The 20,052-nt window shown below is 35.3% G+C and overlaps 4 protein-coding genes and 1 non-coding gene across 7 annotated transcripts in view; 2 read left to right on the forward strand and 3 right to left on the reverse strand.

Moving 5' to 3' along the window:
* Window positions 1-548: 548 nt before the first annotated feature.
* Window positions 549-2,316, reverse strand: LOC111451869 (UDP-glycosyltransferase 87A2-like). Of its 2 annotated transcripts, XM_023092464.1 has the most exons (3): window positions 1,690-2,316; window positions 701-1,612; window positions 549-626 (listed from the first exon to the last, which is right to left on the reverse strand). In XM_023092464.1, the coding sequence occupies exons 1-2, from the start codon at window positions 2,180-2,182 to the stop codon at window positions 723-725; spliced, it is 1,383 nt and encodes a 460-aa protein (XP_022948232.1). In that variant the 5' UTR covers window positions 2,183-2,316; the 3' UTR covers window positions 549-626; window positions 701-722. The 2 variants fall into 2 exon arrangements, with proteins under 2 accessions (XP_022948232.1, XP_022948231.1); XM_023092463.1 differs by having other exon boundaries at window positions 549-1,612.
* A 2,676-nt stretch (window positions 2,317-4,992) lies between these two features.
* LOC111451558 (LOB domain-containing protein 12-like) lies at window positions 4,993-5,502 on the reverse strand. Its single transcript, XM_023092034.1, has one exon. The coding sequence runs from the start codon at window positions 5,470-5,472 to the stop codon at window positions 4,993-4,995; it is 480 nt and encodes a 159-aa protein (XP_022947802.1). The 5' UTR covers window positions 5,473-5,502.
* A 3,185-nt stretch (window positions 5,503-8,687) lies between these two features.
* Window positions 8,688-12,337, forward strand: LOC111451733 (mitoferrin-like). 2 transcript variants are annotated; one of them, XM_023092264.1, is made up of 2 exons: window positions 8,688-9,864; window positions 11,783-11,923. In XM_023092264.1, exons 1-2 carry the CDS (start codon window positions 9,087-9,089, stop codon window positions 11,800-11,802), a joined length of 798 nt encoding a protein of 265 aa, XP_022948032.1. In that variant the 5' UTR covers window positions 8,688-9,086; the 3' UTR covers window positions 11,803-11,923. The 2 variants fall into 2 exon arrangements, with proteins under 2 accessions (XP_022948032.1, XP_022948031.1); XM_023092263.1 differs by having other exon boundaries at window positions 8,694-9,869; window positions 11,783-12,337.
* A 300-nt stretch (window positions 12,338-12,637) lies between these two features.
* Window positions 12,638-12,708, forward strand: TRNAG-GCC. The gene has a single exon. It is a non-coding gene; the product is annotated as a tRNA-Gly (tRNA).
* A 6,297-nt stretch (window positions 12,709-19,005) lies between these two features.
* Window positions 19,006-20,052, reverse strand: part of LOC111451306 (N-terminal acetyltransferase B complex auxiliary subunit NAA25-like) — a 13,429-nt gene continuing 12,382 nt past the window's right edge. Inside the window, exon 19 of the mRNA XM_023091679.1 lies at window positions 19,006-20,013. Within this exon, the coding sequence (XP_022947447.1) occupies window positions 19,306-20,013 (708 nt within the window). The 3' untranslated portion in view covers window positions 19,006-19,305. The remainder of the gene's footprint in view (window positions 20,014-20,052) is intronic.

Consider the following 20,052-nt stretch of genomic DNA (forward strand, 5'->3'; position numbering starts at 1 on the left):
AAAAAAAAAAAAAAAAAAAAAAAAAAAAAAAAAAAAAAAAAAAAAAAAAAAAAAAAAAAAAACTAAAAATAGGCGGAATAAGAATTTTGGTTATTATTATTATTTAAAAGATCGTACTCTTTGATGAATTCTTTTTTTATTTCCTATTTTATTTTATTATTTACTATATATATATATATATATTACTTATGATATAATAACAGGATTTTTTATTTTAAATAGGAACACAATTTTTTTATACAGCAAATTTAATCCTATAATTTCAAAAAAAAAATTAAAATTTAATTAGAATTAGTCTATATAATTTAAACTTGAATGACACCATGAGAGTTATAGGGATTTAGACGAAGAAGGACGTAGTATATGGCGAAATGCTTTCGAGAGTTGAAAATAAGCGTAGATCTGGAGATTCCCGAATAGGTTAACTTTTCAAATTGGTGTTGAATCTATAGGCAGGCAAGAGACAACTTGTCAAACTGGAATATCTTAATAGCCTAAATAATAGAAAGCAGAAGCGATTCACGTAGCAAGGACAAGCGAAATGATGCTTGGACAAGTAAAACTAGTAGGGTTCAAATGTAAATTTATTCAAATGATAGGGACCATTTTGCAATTTAACCGGTTTAACCCAAATTAGGTGATAATTTGAAGTAATATTAGTTTAAATTATTTTAGTAGACGAAATTAATATTTTTAAACCCTAAACCCAAACAGTTCAAAAATCACAATTCCCTCGCTATTCCACAAATATCCCCAAGGAATGCATCAATGTTGGAATCAGAAGAACCACCGCGCGCCACCGCTCGCCGGCAAGCGTCTCGGAGTTCGCTCACTCTTTTCCTCATCTCTCTTCCTTCAACGTTCTCTGGATTCATAAATCTCTTCACAGTCTCTGCAATTTCCTCTCTCCCCACCAAATTCCGACCCCCAACTGCTTGAAATCGGACCCCAACTTTCCAATCCTCAACGATTTTCTTACTGTTCGGAATCTGATCCCAAAATATCGGCCAAGCAAGCATCGGAACGCCGGCGAAAACCCCTTCCAGAGTCGAATTCCAACCACCGTGAGTCCAGAACCCTCCGACGGCGCTGTGGCATAGAACCTTTAATTGATCGCACCATTCAACCACCATCCCAGTTTCCCCATCCACATCTTTCAATCGGCCGTCGTCTCCACGCGCCACCCACAAGAACCGTACGCCGCTGTCTTTCACGCCGGCGATGATCTCCTCCATTTGAGCGCTCGAAACTGAAAGAAAACTCCCTTGCGAAATGTACAAAACAGATCCCTCTGTTTGAGAGTCCAGCCACCGGAGGTAGTTTTTCGGGTCGCCGCCGTTGTCTTTGACCGAAGTTTCAAGCTCGAAATACGGTGCACTGGGCCCGATTGTGTAGATTGGAATGGGAAATTTTGCTTTTAAAGCGTCGATTACAGAGGATTCAAGCTCGTAAACAGAGGTGGAAATCAGAAACTGGGAGTTGTCAACGGAACGAGCAGATTTCACGGCGGCTCCGACGACTTTGACGCCATTACCGGAGAAGAAAGACGGCAAATCTGCAAGACGAATCTTCGACACTCCGGGGAAGTAATCGACAATCTGTTCTCCCCTTTCTTCAAAACATAGAAGAAATTTTAAAAACCCTAATCCAAAAATCCGATTCCCAAAACCCCAATTGATTTCACAGTACCTGAGAGTTCAGCAGGGAAATCCCCATTTTCCTGAAGGAGCTCAAAATGGTAAAGAATGGAGAAAACCGTTACCGACATGGGCCAGAGCGAAGCCACCGGAATACAGAGGTTATTCCCCAACTGTACCATCCAGGTGAGGAAGGCATCCGCAACGATGGCCGTCGGCGGCGGGTGGAGGCGGGTGAGCAGAGTGTTAGTCGGAGCCTCCATATCAGAGTTAACGGATCGGATGAAACCGGGGAAGTCGTTAGCGCGGCCGATCTCGGAAGGGATGACATTGGGGATGGTAGCGAATCTAATGTTTTGGGGTTTGGGTTCGCCGGCGAGAAAGGTGAGCCACTCGTCGGTGACGATGAAGGAGATAAGAATGTTTGGGTTTTTAAGAGAGAGGAGCTTGCAGAGGTTCATAAGGGCGTTGACATGGCCTCTGCCGGGGTACGGCACCGCCGCGAGATGGGTCTGTTTGGTTGTTGCGGAACCGATCGGATCCATTTCTTTTCGGTGGTCGGAATGATTAATGGCGGAGAAGTGTCGGAGGGAATCAAAATGAGCAGCCACTCCGAGAATGTCTTGAAAGTCCCATCATGGTGGGGGCAACTTTATAGCATTTAGAGAGTGGTTTACTTCTTGTGGGTGGGGGTGGAATAGACTAAATATTTAATAATTTTTTTTAAAAATACTTTTAAATATTTAAATTTGAGGATAATTAAATTTTAAAATGTTTCATTAATACTTTTTAATTTTTATTTTTAAAAAAAGTTTAAAAATATTAAATTAGGAAATTGTGCATTTAGGTATTCCTCTATTTTTGGTCCCATGTGAAATTTTTATTTATTTATTTAGTTACGGTGAGGAAGAATTATTATATTTTATTTAATCCAATAAATAAATAGATGAATTTATTTTTGTCTCAGCCGCCGTTGAAATATTAGATTCCACCTGTCATTTTCTTTTTCTCTGTCCACAATATTTTTAAAAAGTCGTCAATATATTTTTCGAAAAATGCAATTTTATAAATCTGGAACAAATATTTGCACTTTTGACCACAAAAGATTTCATTATTATTTTTCAAATTTCTAATAAAAATTTGAAATTCTGCCGTCTGATAAAAGAATATATAAATATAATATTTTTATTTTTTTTAGTCTACCCTTTTCTTATGAAAATATTCAAATTCAACGTGTTACCTCGTTTTTAATGACATAATTGGTTAATAATCAACCTTCCGAAATTGTAATGGTAATTTCATGGTAACAATGAGAAGCACGACACCCATGAACAAAGCTATTGAAATAGCACGAGCCACGATGTTAAGAATAAAAAATAGAATTAGGATAAAAGGTGTGTTCTAATTAACAGATGAATTCAAATTAACAGTAAATATTGGTGGATGATAAAAGTCCCAACTAATTTAAGGAAGGATCATGAATTTATATCTTATATATCTATATATTAAAAAATATTAAGGAAAAATAATTAAATTAATTTCACATGTAAATATATTTTAATGTTTATTTTTTCTATTTAAAAAAAAAAAAGTTGTCGTTTGAGGTTAATTTTTTTTTTATTAAAATGGATTAAATAGAATCAAAAAGACCAAAAAGAAAATATTTTTAATGAAAAATGTTTAGTTACACTTTTTTTTAAAGTAATTTTAATTGCAATTGCTTACACTGATCTAAAAGTCAAATGGTAATTAATATAGGTCAAATCACGTCTTGTCGTGTGGCTAGAATATCGATAAACATGTTCTCAAACCCTAGTACAAAGTGTCACAATTGCACTATTGTGGCACTGGGACAGCTATTGTATGACACTTGTTCTAACAAAGCGAACAAGTCAACCATGACACATTCGGATTTTGCAAACAACGTCAGCGTATGCTTGAACCTTGAGTCACGTTTGCGAGAAATGTTTTAGAAAATGTAAGAGAGGAAATACGTTGAAAACAATATTATAAGCTAAAAAGCGATTTATGCAACAACAATAACTTTGATAGCATATAACCCGAGTAGAAAAGAATGAGAACTAATCATATCTCCCCCTATACTACATTTTAGGAAATTTTAGCATTAGCGTAGACGTGATTTTGGTGAAGGGTCGTACACCCCCACGTTGACATAACAGGGGTTTTGAGCCGGGCATTTAGCCATGAACAACACGTCTTAAACATGTATGTCCGAGACATCCATTATGCTGCCACAAAAACACGCCTTAAACAAATATGACCATATTGGGTACTTCAAAGTGTACAATACCGAGCATTACACGATTCGATTTGCAGGTAGCGTATTAAAGTAGCAAGAAAAAAGGGAAATAATAAAATAAGATGGTTAAATAAAAGCTGAAAATTATTAGTCGGTGATTGAATGAACGCCAACCGAAGCTTCTGTCGTAGAATTAGTGAATTACATGTTCTCCTTCTTCAGTAGTCGACGACCACTTTACCCAAAAAATTAGCTTTATAAACATATTTTTCATATTTTCTATTTTCTTTTTGGACTGAACCTTCTACGATACTCGACGTTCGAGGCTATGCAATGCCAACAATATCTCCATGCATAGATATCTTGACACCGAACAATCGAACTTTAAAATGATAATTTGTATCTTATTAATTTAAATTAATTTGAATTTATAAAGATTTTAATGTTGATTTTTGTTTAAAATTAAAAAGATTACTCTTCAATGCTCAATCTTTTTCAGTTTGAATGTTAGCTACACGAGTTAGGTTTTGTTTGAAATTAATATTAGATAAAATGCTCAAAATCATTTTTATTAAAAGTTATTTTTTGGTATTTTGAAATCATTTGAAAATTGGACGATGAAAGTCACACCTGGACTAATTTAGGGAATGTTCATGCGTTTATGAGTGAGAAATAGTAATTCCATTGGTACGAGGCTTTTTTGGAGAAGCCTAAACAAAGTCACGAGAGCTTATACTTAAAGTGGACAATATAAGTTTGATTACTTAGCCGGCATACACGTGTCTATCTATCTATATATATATATGTATATGTATATATATTGATGAAGAAATTGTGATTAAAAAAATTATAGGTCAAAGAGAATTAACAATAAGGTCGGCTTCTACACGCTACATCCACATGCAACCATTGACTATTTTTCAGGCCAACTTTTTTCCAACCAGCAGGTTGAAGGAGATGATTATTAAAATAATAATAAATATAAATATAAAAATGGCTACAATTGTATTTAATATATTTATAAATCATTTTCTAATCATACATTTTCTTTTAAATTAATAATCATGAAGGAAAAAAAAGAAAAAAAAAAAAGATTCAACTCCACAGAGAGCAATAATCTTCAACTTCCGGTGAACCATCAACGGAATTAAAAGAATCAGCATTTGATAGAAAAACAAGATTTTGATCATATTGGTTCATCTGGGTCATCGGAAAACTCGCCGGAGCCGCCTGTTGTTGCATCTGAAAGCTCAAAATCTCCGCCTGCGCCGCGGCCAGTTGCATTTCCAATCGGGACACCTGGTTTTGGAGGAATGTGATGGCTCCTACACATCCGTAAACCGGGTCTCGCATTCTAGCACTCGCTTCATATACCATACTGTTCACGGCATCGGGTCTTTGATCCAGCGGCAGCTCCTGCAACATTTTGCTGACGTTGCTGGCGCCGAAGATCTTATGAACAATGGCGAACTTGTGAGGGTCGTCGGGAGGGAAATAAGGGGCGAAAATGCAGTCCTTGGCGCACCGCCGCCGTAGCAATTTGCAGGAGGCGCATGGCGATGAACCAGCTCCCATTATTACACAATATTGCAAAGAAATTGGAAAATTTTGATGTCTTTTGGATTCAATACGATTTGAAAGAGGGGAATGAGAATTCATTGAATATATATAGAGAATTTTAGTGGCCCATGTGCTTATTTTTTTTATTAAGTGATTTAATTAATGTGAATTAAATTAGTATTTGAAAAGTAAACTTCCTTGTGTACACATTTGACGAGTAAGAGGTTGTTTCTAAACTCTTCTCACCTTCCTACCGTGCATAAATTATTTAATGAGACTGTTGTTACAATATCATCGATCGTTTTACACATTTATTTGTAAAAACTATTTCGTAGGAGTAGACATATTTTGAATTTCGTATCGACGGGTTATTAAATTGAGTCATATTGTGATGATTTTGTCGAATAATTTGATGCACGGGAGGAGGGTAATATGGTAATTTGGTAATATGGGGGTGTTGAAAGAAAATCAATGGGCATTTGGGCAAGTTTTGACTAGAGGGAGGTGGAAGCGTGTGAATGTGAAGGGTTTTTTTTTTTTTTTTTAAATAATTAATATTTTTTTTTTTGGATTATGTTCCAAGTTCCACTTTCTTTTTATAATTGGAAATATGGAATGTCGTGTCCCGTATGCTAAGTGAATTTTACAGCGAAAAAGGAGATTTTAACCATTTTTCACCGCGTACAATTACCGTCTTCTTTACAGGTAATTCTAATTTCTTAACCAATAAAATAATATAAAATAAAATAAAATGTATTAAGTATGTTTTTTTTAGTAGTCGAACAACTCGAGAAGGTAAAATTAAAATTTGAAGCTGACCCGATTGCAAGGGACGTTTATGACATTGAGTTGAGTGGAGTTTTGATTGAATATTTTTACCTTTAATTTTTTAGCTCGTTAAAATTAAGTTGTAAAGGTAAATGATTTACGAGTGTATAACAATTAAGGTTGAATTTTTTTTCTTTTTCCTTCCATTTTTAGGTGCCTTAGTATTAAGGAAAATCCTATTTTAATTATTTTTCGTATAAAAATAGACCTCTTTCTCTACGTAAAATCTCTTATTCAATTATGAAGGTTAGGCTAACCTAAATTATAAGATCAAGATGAGGCTGTTATTATTATTTATTATTTATTATTATTATTGTAAATAAAATTAAACTATATTTATTAATTAATATCTATTTTTTAGTATTTCCAATTAAATAGATTTATATTTTAAAATTTTAATAAACCAAAAAGATAATCCAACGGACAAATCAAAAAAAATATGAGTATTTACGTATAAGGTCATAAATTAGGTTACTTAATATTTTAAAATTTTCCTAAGAGAGAGGATCTTATCCTATAAATTTGGCCAAACACTCACCGGAAAATTTTTAATAACCTACCAAATAATAATCCATCAGGATAATCTTAGCTTTTTAAATTTGCTCAAAACGTCTCGTGTCAATGAGTTGTAATATGAGACCCCATAACGGTTGGAGAGGAGAATGAAACATTTGTTGTAAAAGTGTGAAAAACCTATTTCTAGCCAACGCGTTTTAAAAACTTTGAGGGGAAACTCGAAAGGATAATATCCCCCAGTGGAGGACCTATTGACGGGGATATGTAATGAGCTAAAATTGATGATATCTATTACTAGTAAATTTGTAATTTCTACTCTTATAATTTTTAGTTGATGGAAATTGACTACGTTCGGATCTCCTAAGACTAGGTTTGTGTCTTTTAAGATTACGTATTTGAATTGATAATAAATTTTACGAAAATTTTTACTGTTGTAACTTTTAAGTTATGAGTCAAAAATGGAAGGGGGTGAACATGAAAAGAGGAATCTTGATTACTCGATTAAAAAAGGTAGAATGTGAAATAAAGCAAGTGATGGGGAATTCATTGAACCCATGAGCTTGACTTGTGAACACCTAGAAAAATGGGAAAGAAAAACATTGTTTTTTTAAGGAATTGAGGTGCAAAAAGAGCATTGAAATTAAGATAATCCATATAAATGATTTTGTTAGTAAAATTTTAATGTCATTTCCTGCTTGCTTCCACAACAATATTGAGTTCCAGGGACAAGAAAAACCTCGGCTATCGAGACGGTGCAGCTTTGAAAGACCTCTACGCGTCTAGAGAAGAGAAACGAACCCGAGAAAAAGGAAACGAGAATGTTTTAAGTACTATGAGATTATAGATACTCGTTATATTTATTTTTTGTCATGTCAATAATCCATTAGTATTAAAGACAAGCAAAGAATTATGGTATGGTTGTTGTACAGCTCAAGTCCATTGCTAGTAGATGTTGTCTTACTTGGACTTTTCCCTCTCAAGGTTTTAAGATGCATTTGCTAGTGAGAGATTTCCACACCCTTATAAAATATTGCTTCATTCCTTTCTCCTACTAATGTGAGATCTCATAATCCACCTCTTTTTAGGGTTTAGCGTCCTTGCTGGCACACAGCCGATGTCCATCCTCTTTGGGACTGAGCGTCCTCGCTGGAAACTAGCTGATGTCGGGCTTTGATACCATTTGTAATAATCTAAACTCACAGCTAGCAGATATTATCCTCTTTGGGTTTTTCCTTCCGAGCTTCCCCTCAAGGTTTTAAAATATGTCTACTAGGGAGAGGTTTCCACACCCTCGTAAATAATGCTTTGTTCTCCTCTCCAACCAATGTGGGATCTCACAATCTACCTTCCTTCGGGGCTCAGCGTCCTCGTTGGCACACCGCCCAATGTTTGGCTCTGATACCATTTGTAACACTCAAGCTCACAACTAGCCGATATTGTTATCTTTGGGCTTTCCCCTTAAGGTTTTTAAAACATGTCTACTAGAAAGAGGTTTCCACACCCTTATAGAGAATGTTTTATTTCCCTTTCTGACCGAGGTGGGATCTCACAATCCACCACTTTTCGAGATCCAGCATTCTCGCTGGTACTCGTTCCCCTCTCCAATCGACATGGGATGTCACAAATCTAATACAACGTAATTTAACCCTTTCTTGGATTAGGCCCATTATAAGTTAATGGGCTTCAGCAGTTGGAGAATGGACGGACCTTATGGCCCATTGTGCACTAATGGGCCTTGACAGTTGAAAATAGACCGGAAGGCCCATTAACCATTGTGGGCCTTGCTTGATGGAGGCCTCATAGAAGTCCACATAACCAAACCGCCTTTTTCGCGTTCAATAAAATCTCCAATAAAGCACGTGGTTGCAGAATTTCTGAATCAGACGTATTATGAAATGCAGTAGTTTTATTTTTACACGACTCTGTTGAATTATACAAAGCCCTAATTCCTCGAACCCTAATGACTTGTAAAAGCTGCCATCCAAATTATCTACTGATTTCTTCTTCGTCTTCTTCTTCTTCGTCGTTCGATCGGTTAAGCATTACCAGAAAGTCAATATCGCCGTCTCGTTTACCCACTTGGCCGTTTGGGTGAAGGATGCGCTTCAATTGATCTCCCATTTTGTTGGAAATGCTTTATGAACTGCATTCCTAGCTCATTGTTTTCTCGTTCGAAAATTGAAATTTCCTTATTTCTGTTGTAGTTTAGTCGATTTTCTTATCAGGGATTCGATTTTTTTCAATTTTTTTTCTGCGAATTTCGAACTTGGGGGGTTCGCATTTCAATGGCTACCGAGGCGACTGAAGCTACGACTAAGTTTCAGAGTCCGGGTTTTCGCCCGGTACCGTCGCCTCCGGATTTCCATCCCGAAATTATTGTCTCAACCCATGATGGTCTCCGGTTCTGGCAGTTCATGATTGCCGGTTCAGTCGCGGGGTCTGTGGAGCATATGGCTATGTTTCCGGTTGATACCGTCAAGACCCATATGCAAGCCCTTGGTTCTTGTCCGATTAAATCTGTTGGAGTTCGACAAGCCCTTCGGTCAATTTTGAAGTCAGAGGGACCTGCTGGTTTTTATCGTGGTATTGGTGCTATGGGCCTCGGAGCTGGTCCTGCACATGCTGTGTATTTTACGGTTTACGAGAATTGTAAAAGGGTTTTCTCTGGTGGGGATCCTAATAATTCAGTAGCCCACGCTGCGTCTGGTGTCTGTGCGACGGTGGTGAGTGATGCTGTCTTTACACCGATGGACATGGTTAAACAGAGGCTGCAGCTGAGTAATAGTCCTTACGAGGGAGTTTTGGATTGTGTCAAAAGGGTCCTAAGAGACGAGGGTTTTAAAGCATTTTACGCTTCATATAGAATTACAGTGTTAATGAATGCTCCATTTACTGCTGTGCATTTTGCAACTTATGAAGCTGCAAAGAGAGGTTTAATGGAGGTTTCGCCAGAGAGTGCTAATGATGAACAGTGGATTGCTCACGCGACAGCAGGAGCTGCTGCTGGAGCTTTAGCTGCACTTGTTACAACGCCGCTTGATGTGGTTAAGACTCAATTACAATGTCAGGTACGTCATTTAATAATTTGGCCATTGCATCTGCTGATTTTTCCCGGATTTTCCATTGCTTATTTGCAATATGATTTTAACCATAAGAGATAAACGTGCTTTTAGAGCTCGATTAAGGTCATATTTGGGTATGCTTTTGTCATGCCAAAGCACTTGTTGTGCCAAGGTGCAAGTGATGGACTGAAAAGAACTAGTACTTAGCATCAAAAAGTTGTGTCGTTGAACATTGGTGTTTATAATTAGAAGCACTAAGGGCCAGCCTTGTTGGCTAAGGCTTGCTGTCTCTATGTAACATAGTAACACCTTCTCAGAGGTTGGATGTTCAAATTTTTGGGTGAGCTTAATAAGTAAAACCTTCTGTGAGATCCCATATTGGTTGGGGAGGAGAACGAAACGCCCTTTATAAGGGTGTGGAAACCTCTCCCTAGCAGACGCATTTTAAAAACCTCGAGAGGAAGTTCGAAAGGGAAAGCCCAAAGAGGACAATATCTACTAACCGTGGGCTTGGGCCGTTACACCTTTGATGTCTCCAATGTTTCAGACGTAGACTTTACAAAAAGTGCTTGTTAATATTCTTGCTCTTATTTTAGAAGCACTACCAAAAAACATTCTTAAGGTGAGGATGATTATGTTCTTAGGAAAATGAACGGTCTTCTGAAACTTGTATCCCTCTTGCTCAATTAGGGGCGAAAATGTGGTAGTGCTGGACCAAGGAGATCATATTCAACCATGCAATAACCATATGGTGTCGGATGGAAACTACTTGTTACACAGTCGAGGGGAATCCGCACCCGATTTTTCTTTCAAATGCTTTCTTTTTATTTACTCTACTGTTTATTCTAGAAACTCTCCACAACAATCCGTTCATAACCAAACCTACAAACTCCGAAAGAACCAAAAAAATTATAGGAAACGATGTTATGAAAAAAGACTATAAAAATTACGGTTATACTTAGGTTGAGAGAATGGCGTTGAAGCTGAGGAGTGAAATTGAGGGTCAAGAATTGATTGTAGAGAACAAGAGAGAAAAATACATGCCGCTCTCTCGAACTCATTGCAACAATCTGACCCCTACCTGCGATCCCCGAAAGCGAAGAGGAAAAATGCAAGGAAAAAAAAAAAAAATCTAATGAAAAGAAGTATAGAAGTTTTAAGTTATATGTGCAAACATGGTTTAGAGAATGGCGTTGCAGGTCCAGAGTGAAATTGGGAGTCTAGAATTGGTGGCAGAGTATGGGAGAGGAGACCATACCGTGCCATTTTTTATTTCTTTTAGCACAGATCTCCTTTTCTTGCAATAATAGTTATCTGAATAACTGATTCTTCTGACTAGGAGGGGTCATGGATGGATAGCGGAATCCATTTCCTAACGTCAAATCATCCTACCGGTCCGTATAATCTGTGAAGGTTTTCTGAACTAAAATTGAGTGTGTACTAAGTTTCTGTTTTCAAGTTGTAACACCCCAAGTCCACCGCTAGCAGCAGATATTGTCCTCTTTGGGCTTTCTCTTCTAGGCTTCCCCTCGAGATTTTAAAATACGTCTGCTAGGGAGAGATTTCACACTCTTGTAAGGAATGCTTTGTTCTCTTCTTCAACCAACGTGGGATCTCACGCAAGTCATCTTTAAAACCAAAAAATAGTTGTGGTGAAAGCCTGTTCATAAGTTTTCTTCTCTAAAAGGAAGCCTATATTTACATGTTTTGCGAGCTAAACAACAATGCTACCTTCATGTGTTCAATTTATGGCAACCACCTTCTTCAGTTGTCAAATGTCTTAGGAGTTCGTTAATTTTGGAGGTGGTTGTTATCTTGTTATTTTGAGCTGTAAGATTGGTTGAAATATGGTGAACATCACAGTTGGATGTTCGAGTTAAATGACAATCTAAACTCGATTCACATTTACGAATGCGCAGGGTGTATGTGGATGCGATAGATTCAAAAGTGGGTCGATTGGGGACGTGATTCGAACAATACTGAAGAAGGATGGATATGGAGGGCTTATGAGGGGATGGGTTCCAAGGATGCTGTTCCATACGCCCGCTGCAGCCATTTGCTGGTCGACATACGAAGCAATAAAATCGTTCTTCCAAGACCTCAACAGCAGCAGCAGCGACAATGTAACCTGAAAAGATAAGCAGCAGAGCAGAGTAGAGAGGAGAGGGGAACGAATACTTTTTCTTTTTTTACGTTGTCCCTTACAAAGAGCTTCTCTGTTTTGAGCTGCAGAGAGGGTTGCAGGAGAGGAGGGGAGTGTCTCAAAAGGCGAATGGGGTAGCAGTTCTAGGCAAAGGATCTCCAGATTTGGTACAATTTGTATTCCACTCATTGGTGATGGTTCTAATAATGCCATATACAAAAGTTTTGATCCATTTCTTTGTTTGTTTTTTGATGGTTGTTGTTCTGGCATTAAGACCCACCCTGTTTTGTTTGTTTACCATCATTTATATAAGATTCTGGGTTCATGATCATCATGCTTGAAACTAACATGATGTTTACATACGATCGAATGATGTTTATATAAGATTATGTTACAAACAATTATGGGTGAATTTTAGTTGCTTAGATTTAGTTTTGACTCACAATTATTTTGTTACTCTTACTAAATAATTTAGATTAAGCTGAATTAGACAAAATTTTTATGATTATCTTATAATAAATTATAATTTAAATAACAATACGTAAATATTAGGGATAACAAATTTATTTTAGACCATATAACTAACCTATTTTATGTTAATACAGTATATCAAGCTTGCACCTCAGCAGAAGCACCAGTGGTCTAGTGGTAGAATAGTACCCTGCCACGGTACAGACCCGGGTTCGATTCCCGGCTGGTGCAATTCTTTTTAATTTCTTTTTTGTTTTTCTTAAAAAAAAAAAAAACTGTGACAACGTTTGTCTAATCTTCAAGCGTTGGGGACCCCCTTTTTATTCCTCCTTGGGGTGTACTTAGCCATCCCTTTAAACCAAGCTAAAATTTCCCATCCACTCGCTAATTCAAACTTGACATGATTGGGTTGATGAATTATTTGCTTTTAGATAACAACCGAGAGAGAAAGACATTGATGTGGAATGTCTGAATGTCGAGTCCATTAAGAAAAAGACAAAAAAAACAAAATGATATCCTCTATAGTAAATGAGGTGTGCCCAAATATTGTATCGGATTGATGAAATTATGCTTGAAATTTGAGGATAGATTTGGGACATGCACCTTATGTATTGTATATCAAATCAATTATGCATTCCACCTACACCATTTCTTGCAAAAATATTCACAAAATTATCATCATTAACATCTTTACCAAACCACTTGCATGTCATTCATCTGCTCAATGCCCCCTTTAATTGGATGAAAAAAAAATAAAAAATAAAAAATTATAGTACACAACAGTTTATAAAATAATTCCACTAATTTCACAGTGGAATGTGTCTTAATTTTATATCTATTCCTGCAAAATTTTTCATTTATTTTTGTGGAGACCAGAACATAGAATTCCTTCTTAAATACGCCCGGATTGCATTCTTCATCTAGAATTTTTTTCCATTATTTTTACTTTTGAAAAATGATACTTCTCGTTAAAAAAAAACTTTTATAAGGCATAATTTTCATTAAAAAAATATAAAAGAAAAAACAAATAAAAATATCCTAAAGTTTGTATGAACCTACTTTCTTAAAAATCAAAATTTAATATTACAATATAATTTTCTACTTCTAATTTCACCTAATTTTAAATTAGATATTATAATTATTATCTTTAAAAAATTATATATCGTAATAGTAAGATAAAGAAAATATATATAAAAAAAAACTGATTTATAATAATTTGTAATAGAAATATATATATTTTATATCAACAAAAGAAAAATAGATATTGTATGAAAGTCCCACATCGGCTAATTTAGGGAATGATAATGAGTTTATAATCAAAGAATATTCTCTCCATTGACATGAGACCTTTTGGGAATGCTCAAAACAAAGCCATGAAAGCTTCCACTCAAAGTAGACAATATCATACCATTATGGAGACTTGTAATGGACATGAAACGAGGTGTGTTGATCATCTTACTTATCACTTTTATGAGTACAAATTACTATTTACTATCCTCACGAACCAACATGAGTTCCTTCAAGATATTTCGTTTCTTATTACTCCGAGCAAAACACTTCGAAGTTCTTATGATTGAGCTACGAAAAAGGAAGGTGCACCTTGTTGGTATAACTAGTAACTTCAATTCTTTTAAGCTTTTGTCAATGATCCAATCCTCATAACAGCTCTCATCGTTCATTCATATACTCCTCTTTTATTCGAGCATCACAATTATAATAATCGAGAGTGATTATTATTAACTGAAAGGAAACCGACCCCTAAACAAGCATCAAAAATTAAATTATATAGACATCGGGATGATATTAAACACATACATATTAATCATTCACTTTCCATTCATTCTCATCTCTACTCTTTCTTTGGTTTGAATGATGAAAAAGCAAAAAAAGAAGGAAGAATAAGATTTTGTGCACTCTAGGTAGCCATTATCAACCCCTTAACACAATATCATATGGACCCAACATATCATTTTTAACTTTCCTTATTTCTTCCAATTCAATCGTATAATCACTACCCATTATCATCCTTTCTTTATTATCAATTATTATTATAAAAACAAGAACGGGGAGCATAAATACACGTTAAATTTCGAAATTGTCATTAGTCAAAAAGACCTCAACCGATTCATGTAGCCCACTTGACGAACGTCAACGACTAAGACATCGTAAGTTGGTCTGCAACTATCATAAAATAGACTTTCAATCAGTATCGAACAGTTATCGAAGATGATAGGGTTATATTTGAATTTAATTGCATACAGATGGGTTCAATTATACGTGTAAAATGATGTGATATCACAATAACAAAAATATTATAGATAATTGCATATAATGCACCAATGAACTAAAGATTTAGAAGTCTTGGGTTGTATGATTAGGGTTATTAAACAACAAATTATTCTTTTTAGGATAAAACATTCCACTTTATATATTCCTTCAACTTTCTTTTTTTCCAAAACTTTAATTCTTTTAACTTTTCAATCTAGTTATAATTATACCTTTTCTTAGCTACTTTATTATTATTTTTTATTATGTTTTTTTTTCCTTTTTTATAAAATAAAATAAACTTTTTTATTTTATTTTATTAGTACGACGGATACTGTGAGATCTCTCGTTGATTGGAGATGAGAACGAGTGTTAGCGAGGATGCTAGACTCCGAGAGAGAGTGGATTATGAAATCCCACATCGGTTGGAGAGAAGAATGAAACATTATTTATAAGGGTGTGGAAACCTCCTACTAACATACACGTTTTAAAATTTTGAGGGGAAGTTTTGGAAGGGGAAATCCAAGAAGGACAATTTCTGGTAGTAGTGAGCTTGGACGGTTAATATGGTATCAGAATCATGCCCTTAACTTAGTCATATTAATAGAATCCTCAAATGTCGAACAAAGGGTTTACTTTGTTCGAGGGCTCTAGAAAAGAAGTCGACCCATGATCAAGGGGAGGTTATTCGAGGGCTTTATAGGCTTTATTAGAAGAGGCTCTATGATGTACTTTGTTCAAAGGGAGAAGAGTCCCACATCGGCTCATTAAAGTCGATTAGTATGAGGCCTATTGGGAAACCAAAAACAAAATCATATGAGCTTATGGTCAAAGTAGACAATATCATACCATTGAATCTCGGACCTATATTTTTAACTAATTAAATTATATCAAATTAATTTTTATAGCAATTAAAACCACTTTTTTTTTTTTTTAAGTAATAAATTAAATCAAAACCCATTTACATCATTACTTTTGAAATTGCCCAATTGTTATTATATTATTATTACTAAAATCGAAATCCAGAAGATCTTTGGTACTAAAAATAGAATTAAAAATTTAAAAAATTGAAAACAAGAAAAACCCATATTTATATAATTAACTTAACAATTAATAGCAATGATTAATCTTTAAATGTTAAAAAGTTACCAAATAAAAATAACATCAAATTTCCAATTAAGGTAGCTCAAAGTGGAATAAGTTAATGAAGGACAACCATTTTAAATATAAGATACTCATACATATATATATATATATATATATATATATATTTATGCTGCGGTTTTTCATACTATTTGTAACATGTAATGTCTAGTATTCAAATTTGGATTTCAAATTTTGAACGATTGCTTGATACCATTTGTAACACTGTATGTTTAGGATTCAAAGTTGAATTTCGAATTTTAATCGAAATCTTGGGCATGAGGCGTTACAATAAATGGTTCCTAATAAACTTAGCATTTAAATAACCTAATGCAATGATAATATAATAGTCCTAGTCCAAGCCCAGTACGAATAGATATTGTCCACTTTGGTTTTTAAAACGCGTCTGTTGGAGAGAGATACCCTCATAAAGAATGATTTGAATGCTTCGTTTTCCTCTTCAATCGATGTGAGATCTCATAGTCCACTCTCCTGGGGCCAACATTCTCACTGTCACATTGCTTGGTGTCCGATTCTGAAACCATTTGTAACAACCCAAACTCGCTTTGTTACCGTTCACAGTCCACCCCCATGGAGGCCAGCGTCCTCACTCTCTGATACTATATCGTTTGTAACCGTCCACGCCCACGGGTAGAAGGTATCACCATGAATTTGAAAGTTGGAAAGTCTAGAAAGTAATTATAGAGTGGAATATGAGAGAGAGAGAGAGAGAGAGAAGAATAAGAAATAAAAAAGAATGATAATGGGGGAAATAAGGTGTGGTTTAGGGTTGAGATTATTGTGTAATGTAACGATGATTAAATAAAAAAAGAGATTCCAAAAAGGGGAAAAATTACATTAATATCTTTCTCCAAATCTCATTAATATAAATATGCCTCCTCCCCTTCCTCTTCTTTTGGCTTCCTCTTCGCCGTCGTCCCCCCCGCTGCTCCGCCTGCCGTCCACCCGCCGTCCCTCACAACTAGCACCGGAGAATCTGTCAAGCTCAGGAGGGATAGCGCCCCTCCAATAATCTCTCAAACTCGGGTTCCGGCGCTATCTATCCTGGGTTTCATGGCTTCTTCTTGCTTTTTTCATTTCTTTTTTTCTTTTTCCAAATACAAAATATACCAATTTTCGGGCTTCCAAAAACCAAGGTATATTTCTATTTCTATTTCTATTTGTTGGATGAAAGTCGGGGCTAATTTAGGGAATCATCCTGCCTTTATAATAAAAGATTATTCTCTCTGTTGGTACGAGACTTTTTTGGGAAGTCCAAAAGAAAAGCACTAAACATTACGTTCCATCAAAGGAGACAATATCAGACAATTTTTTTCTTTTTGCGGACCATTTTTTTAGGTTAATATAGAAGATGATCATATACGTGTATGATCCAAAGTTTAGTTTAGGGCAAGGGGCAGTAGTATGTTATTATAATTTTTAGTGAGTAATAGTGTATTAGACAACAAATAAAAAATATACCCTCCTTCTTAACTTTGGGATAGCAAGGATTTGATCACGATTAGAGGTGTCTTATGCATACTCATTTTTAAATAAGAGGGAGGAAATTGAAACAAGACGGTTTATTTTCACTATTATAACATATAATATAATATGTATGTTTAGAAATTATATTATATATATATATTTTTTACTTATAAAATATTATAGAATTTATTATGCATTTTTTAATAGAAATTATATTACCAAAAAAAAAAAAAAAAATTATTATTGAAGTATAATTATATATATAAAGATCTGAGAAAAATCCTTATAAAATTTATGTTTAAAAATTCTTGTTTCGATCAAAATTCCACTTCGATTCTAAAACGAATTAAATGAAAAGTTTGGCAGGAATGAAGATTAAAATAGGAAGTGAGAAAGAGGACGAAGAAGGTTTCTCTATCTTGTCTTGTCTCGCTCCGACCCATGAACATCTCTAGCGAGAATGCAAAGGTGGTTCTTAACATGATAAGGTACGTCGAAGTATGCTTTCCTTATTTGTTATGAGTTATTGGTGCCGTGATTGATTGGTAGGAGCTTCAAGCTTCAATTTTATGTTTTCTAGTATCGATTTTTCTGATTTTCTTGGCATCCTTTCGGTTCCTTTTAGCAGTGATTATTGTTTATCAAAAATCTCATTTATTAAAATTGAAAGTTTAGAATAAAAAATGATTTTTTTATTTTTATTTTTTTTTTACAGATTTTGGAGTAAAAATTATTATTTTTTTCATCATATTATTTATTAAACTTAGCTGCTTCTTCCCTTTTTTTCGTTTTTCTATTCTTTGGTTAAAATATTAATAGTTGGAATAATATTTTGTAAATAAATTGAAAAAAAAAAGACTGACTTGTTAAATAATATTGCAAACATGTTTGATAATTTATCTCATTTCTAAATATTTAAAAATATTTCTAAAACAAATGAACCAAATTTAAGAAACTATATATTTTTCATACTTGTACGTACATATATTTCTCTCTTTTCGTGCGTTCAATCATGTGCGACATAACGTCACATCTCATTGCCATCTCAATTTCCAACAACACATTTCATGGATCGTGATGTCATCCCATGTCTCAAGACACATTAACCATCTTGACTTGCTTAGACACATCTGATGGGAGCTGACCCATGTGTCAATCATCTCATCAAGACATTCCGAACATCCATCCATCTGAGTTCTCTCAAACATCAAACTCGCTCTTGTCCATGCTAAACCATTTACAACATACATTCCAAATCGCAGGTGCATAATCCAACTTCCAACACATGGGCTAGAGTGCAATATTGGCACACCTTCCAATACTGTTCTTAAAAGACACTTTTCAAAGGGAGATGCTCAAGACGTTCGTCCCATGACTCTTACCCATGCTATGACACAACTCGCTTCAACCTCAAAGCAGTCACCCATGCTATGACACAACTCGCTTCAACCTCAAAGCCTAAAAGGTTAATCGATAGTTGAGACATACCCTCCTTCAAGATTAGAGACTACAATTTCATACGTAAATATGGAATTTATAAAATCAACTGGGTGAAATCTGGAAAAATAGTTTGTTCCAGCCGCTCTCATTTCCTGTTCAGATATTCATTGGTAAGTTTACAGGCTAGAATACAATGACCTTGGCTCAGTCATTTTGTATTTGTGCAACTTTTTCTCTATACAAAATTAGTAATGCTTCCAATAGAGAAAACAGTGTGGTTCATGCAGCTAGAGATGCAACCAAAACTAATGATTAACTGGAACTTAACATAATTTAAGCTCAAATATAAGACAAGAGAATCAATATATATGTAAGGGAATCGAATGAAAAACATTACTTAAAACTCAATATTATTCTTCCAGAGATGAACTTTGGCTGAATGCAACCAAAATGAGAGATGCGGCACCAATGGGAATTGTAGTAGCTAGGTCTTCAGACTTGGGATATTTGCTGTTTCAATATCTGAATTGATTTGAGTTTCGATTCACAAATTTTTATAAACTCACTTAATACTACGTTCTTCCCGGTAACTAGCTTTCTTGCAACATCTACAGTATTCCATGACTTCAATGCTTCAGATATCCTATGACCAAGTTCAGTATTGTCCATGGACGACGTCAAGGTTTCGAGTGCGTGGAAGACTTGCCCAGGTCCTTCGTTGTTGTTTCCACTCTTTTGAATAGACAAGAGTATGGCTTCTAATTTACCTTCATCCGATTGGTTGACAAACACACTTAACCAGTTCATCAGGATCTCTAGAATACTACACAAAGATTGTGTTGAATCCCGAATTGCAAGAAATAGAGGAGAAGAGGTTAGCTCAGCGGAGCTTGTTTTCTTCTTCCTTTTACCTGATGGGAGAGAAGATCGGACACAGGCTTGGAGTATAAGACTATGCCAAGCTAATGGCTCTGAAACCAACTGCAAGAGCGTCCTTATGTCGGTATACGGGGTGAAGATTGTGAACTCCAAGGATCCAACTTGCTCCAAGATGTACTTTTCCAGAAGAGAATCGACGATACGCCAGGTATGAAACTGACATCCATCAGCTTTTTTTTCACCTAGCTCACCAGAGCTTAAGTTCCATGCATTTAGAAACACAGCAAAATTCAACCATTCAGCCAAATTGGGGCCAAAATCCTGCAAAGGAGAAAAAAAAAAAAAAAAAAAAAAAAAAAA

Source organism: Cucurbita moschata, unplaced genomic scaffold, assembly GCF_002738365.1.
Source record: "Cucurbita moschata cultivar Rifu unplaced genomic scaffold, Cmos_1.0 Cmo_Scf00013, whole genome shotgun sequence".
Taxonomy (NCBI): Eukaryota; Viridiplantae; Streptophyta; class Magnoliopsida; order Cucurbitales; family Cucurbitaceae; genus Cucurbita; species Cucurbita moschata.

Excerpts from the sequence above, each read along its gene's own strand:
- LOC111451869 (XM_023092464.1), bottom strand. The coding sequence starts at position 2,182 with ATGGATCCGATCGGTTCCGCAACAACCAAACAGACCCATCTCGCGGCG. Across the intron at positions 1,613-1,689 it reads TTTCCCTGCTGAACTCTCAG|AAAGGGGAGAACAGATTGTC; the intron begins GTACTGTGAAAT and ends TATGTTTTGAAG.
- LOC111451558 (XM_023092034.1), bottom strand. The coding sequence starts at position 5,472 with ATGGGAGCTGGTTCATCGCCATGCGCCTCCTGCAAATTGCTACGGCGG.
- LOC111451733 (XM_023092263.1), top strand. The coding sequence starts at position 9,087 with ATGGCTACCGAGGCGACTGAAGCTACGACTAAGTTTCAGAGTCCGGGT. Across the intron at positions 9,870-11,782 it reads AGACTCAATTACAATGTCAG|GGTGTATGTGGATGCGATAG; the intron begins GTACGTCATTTA and ends ACGAATGCGCAG.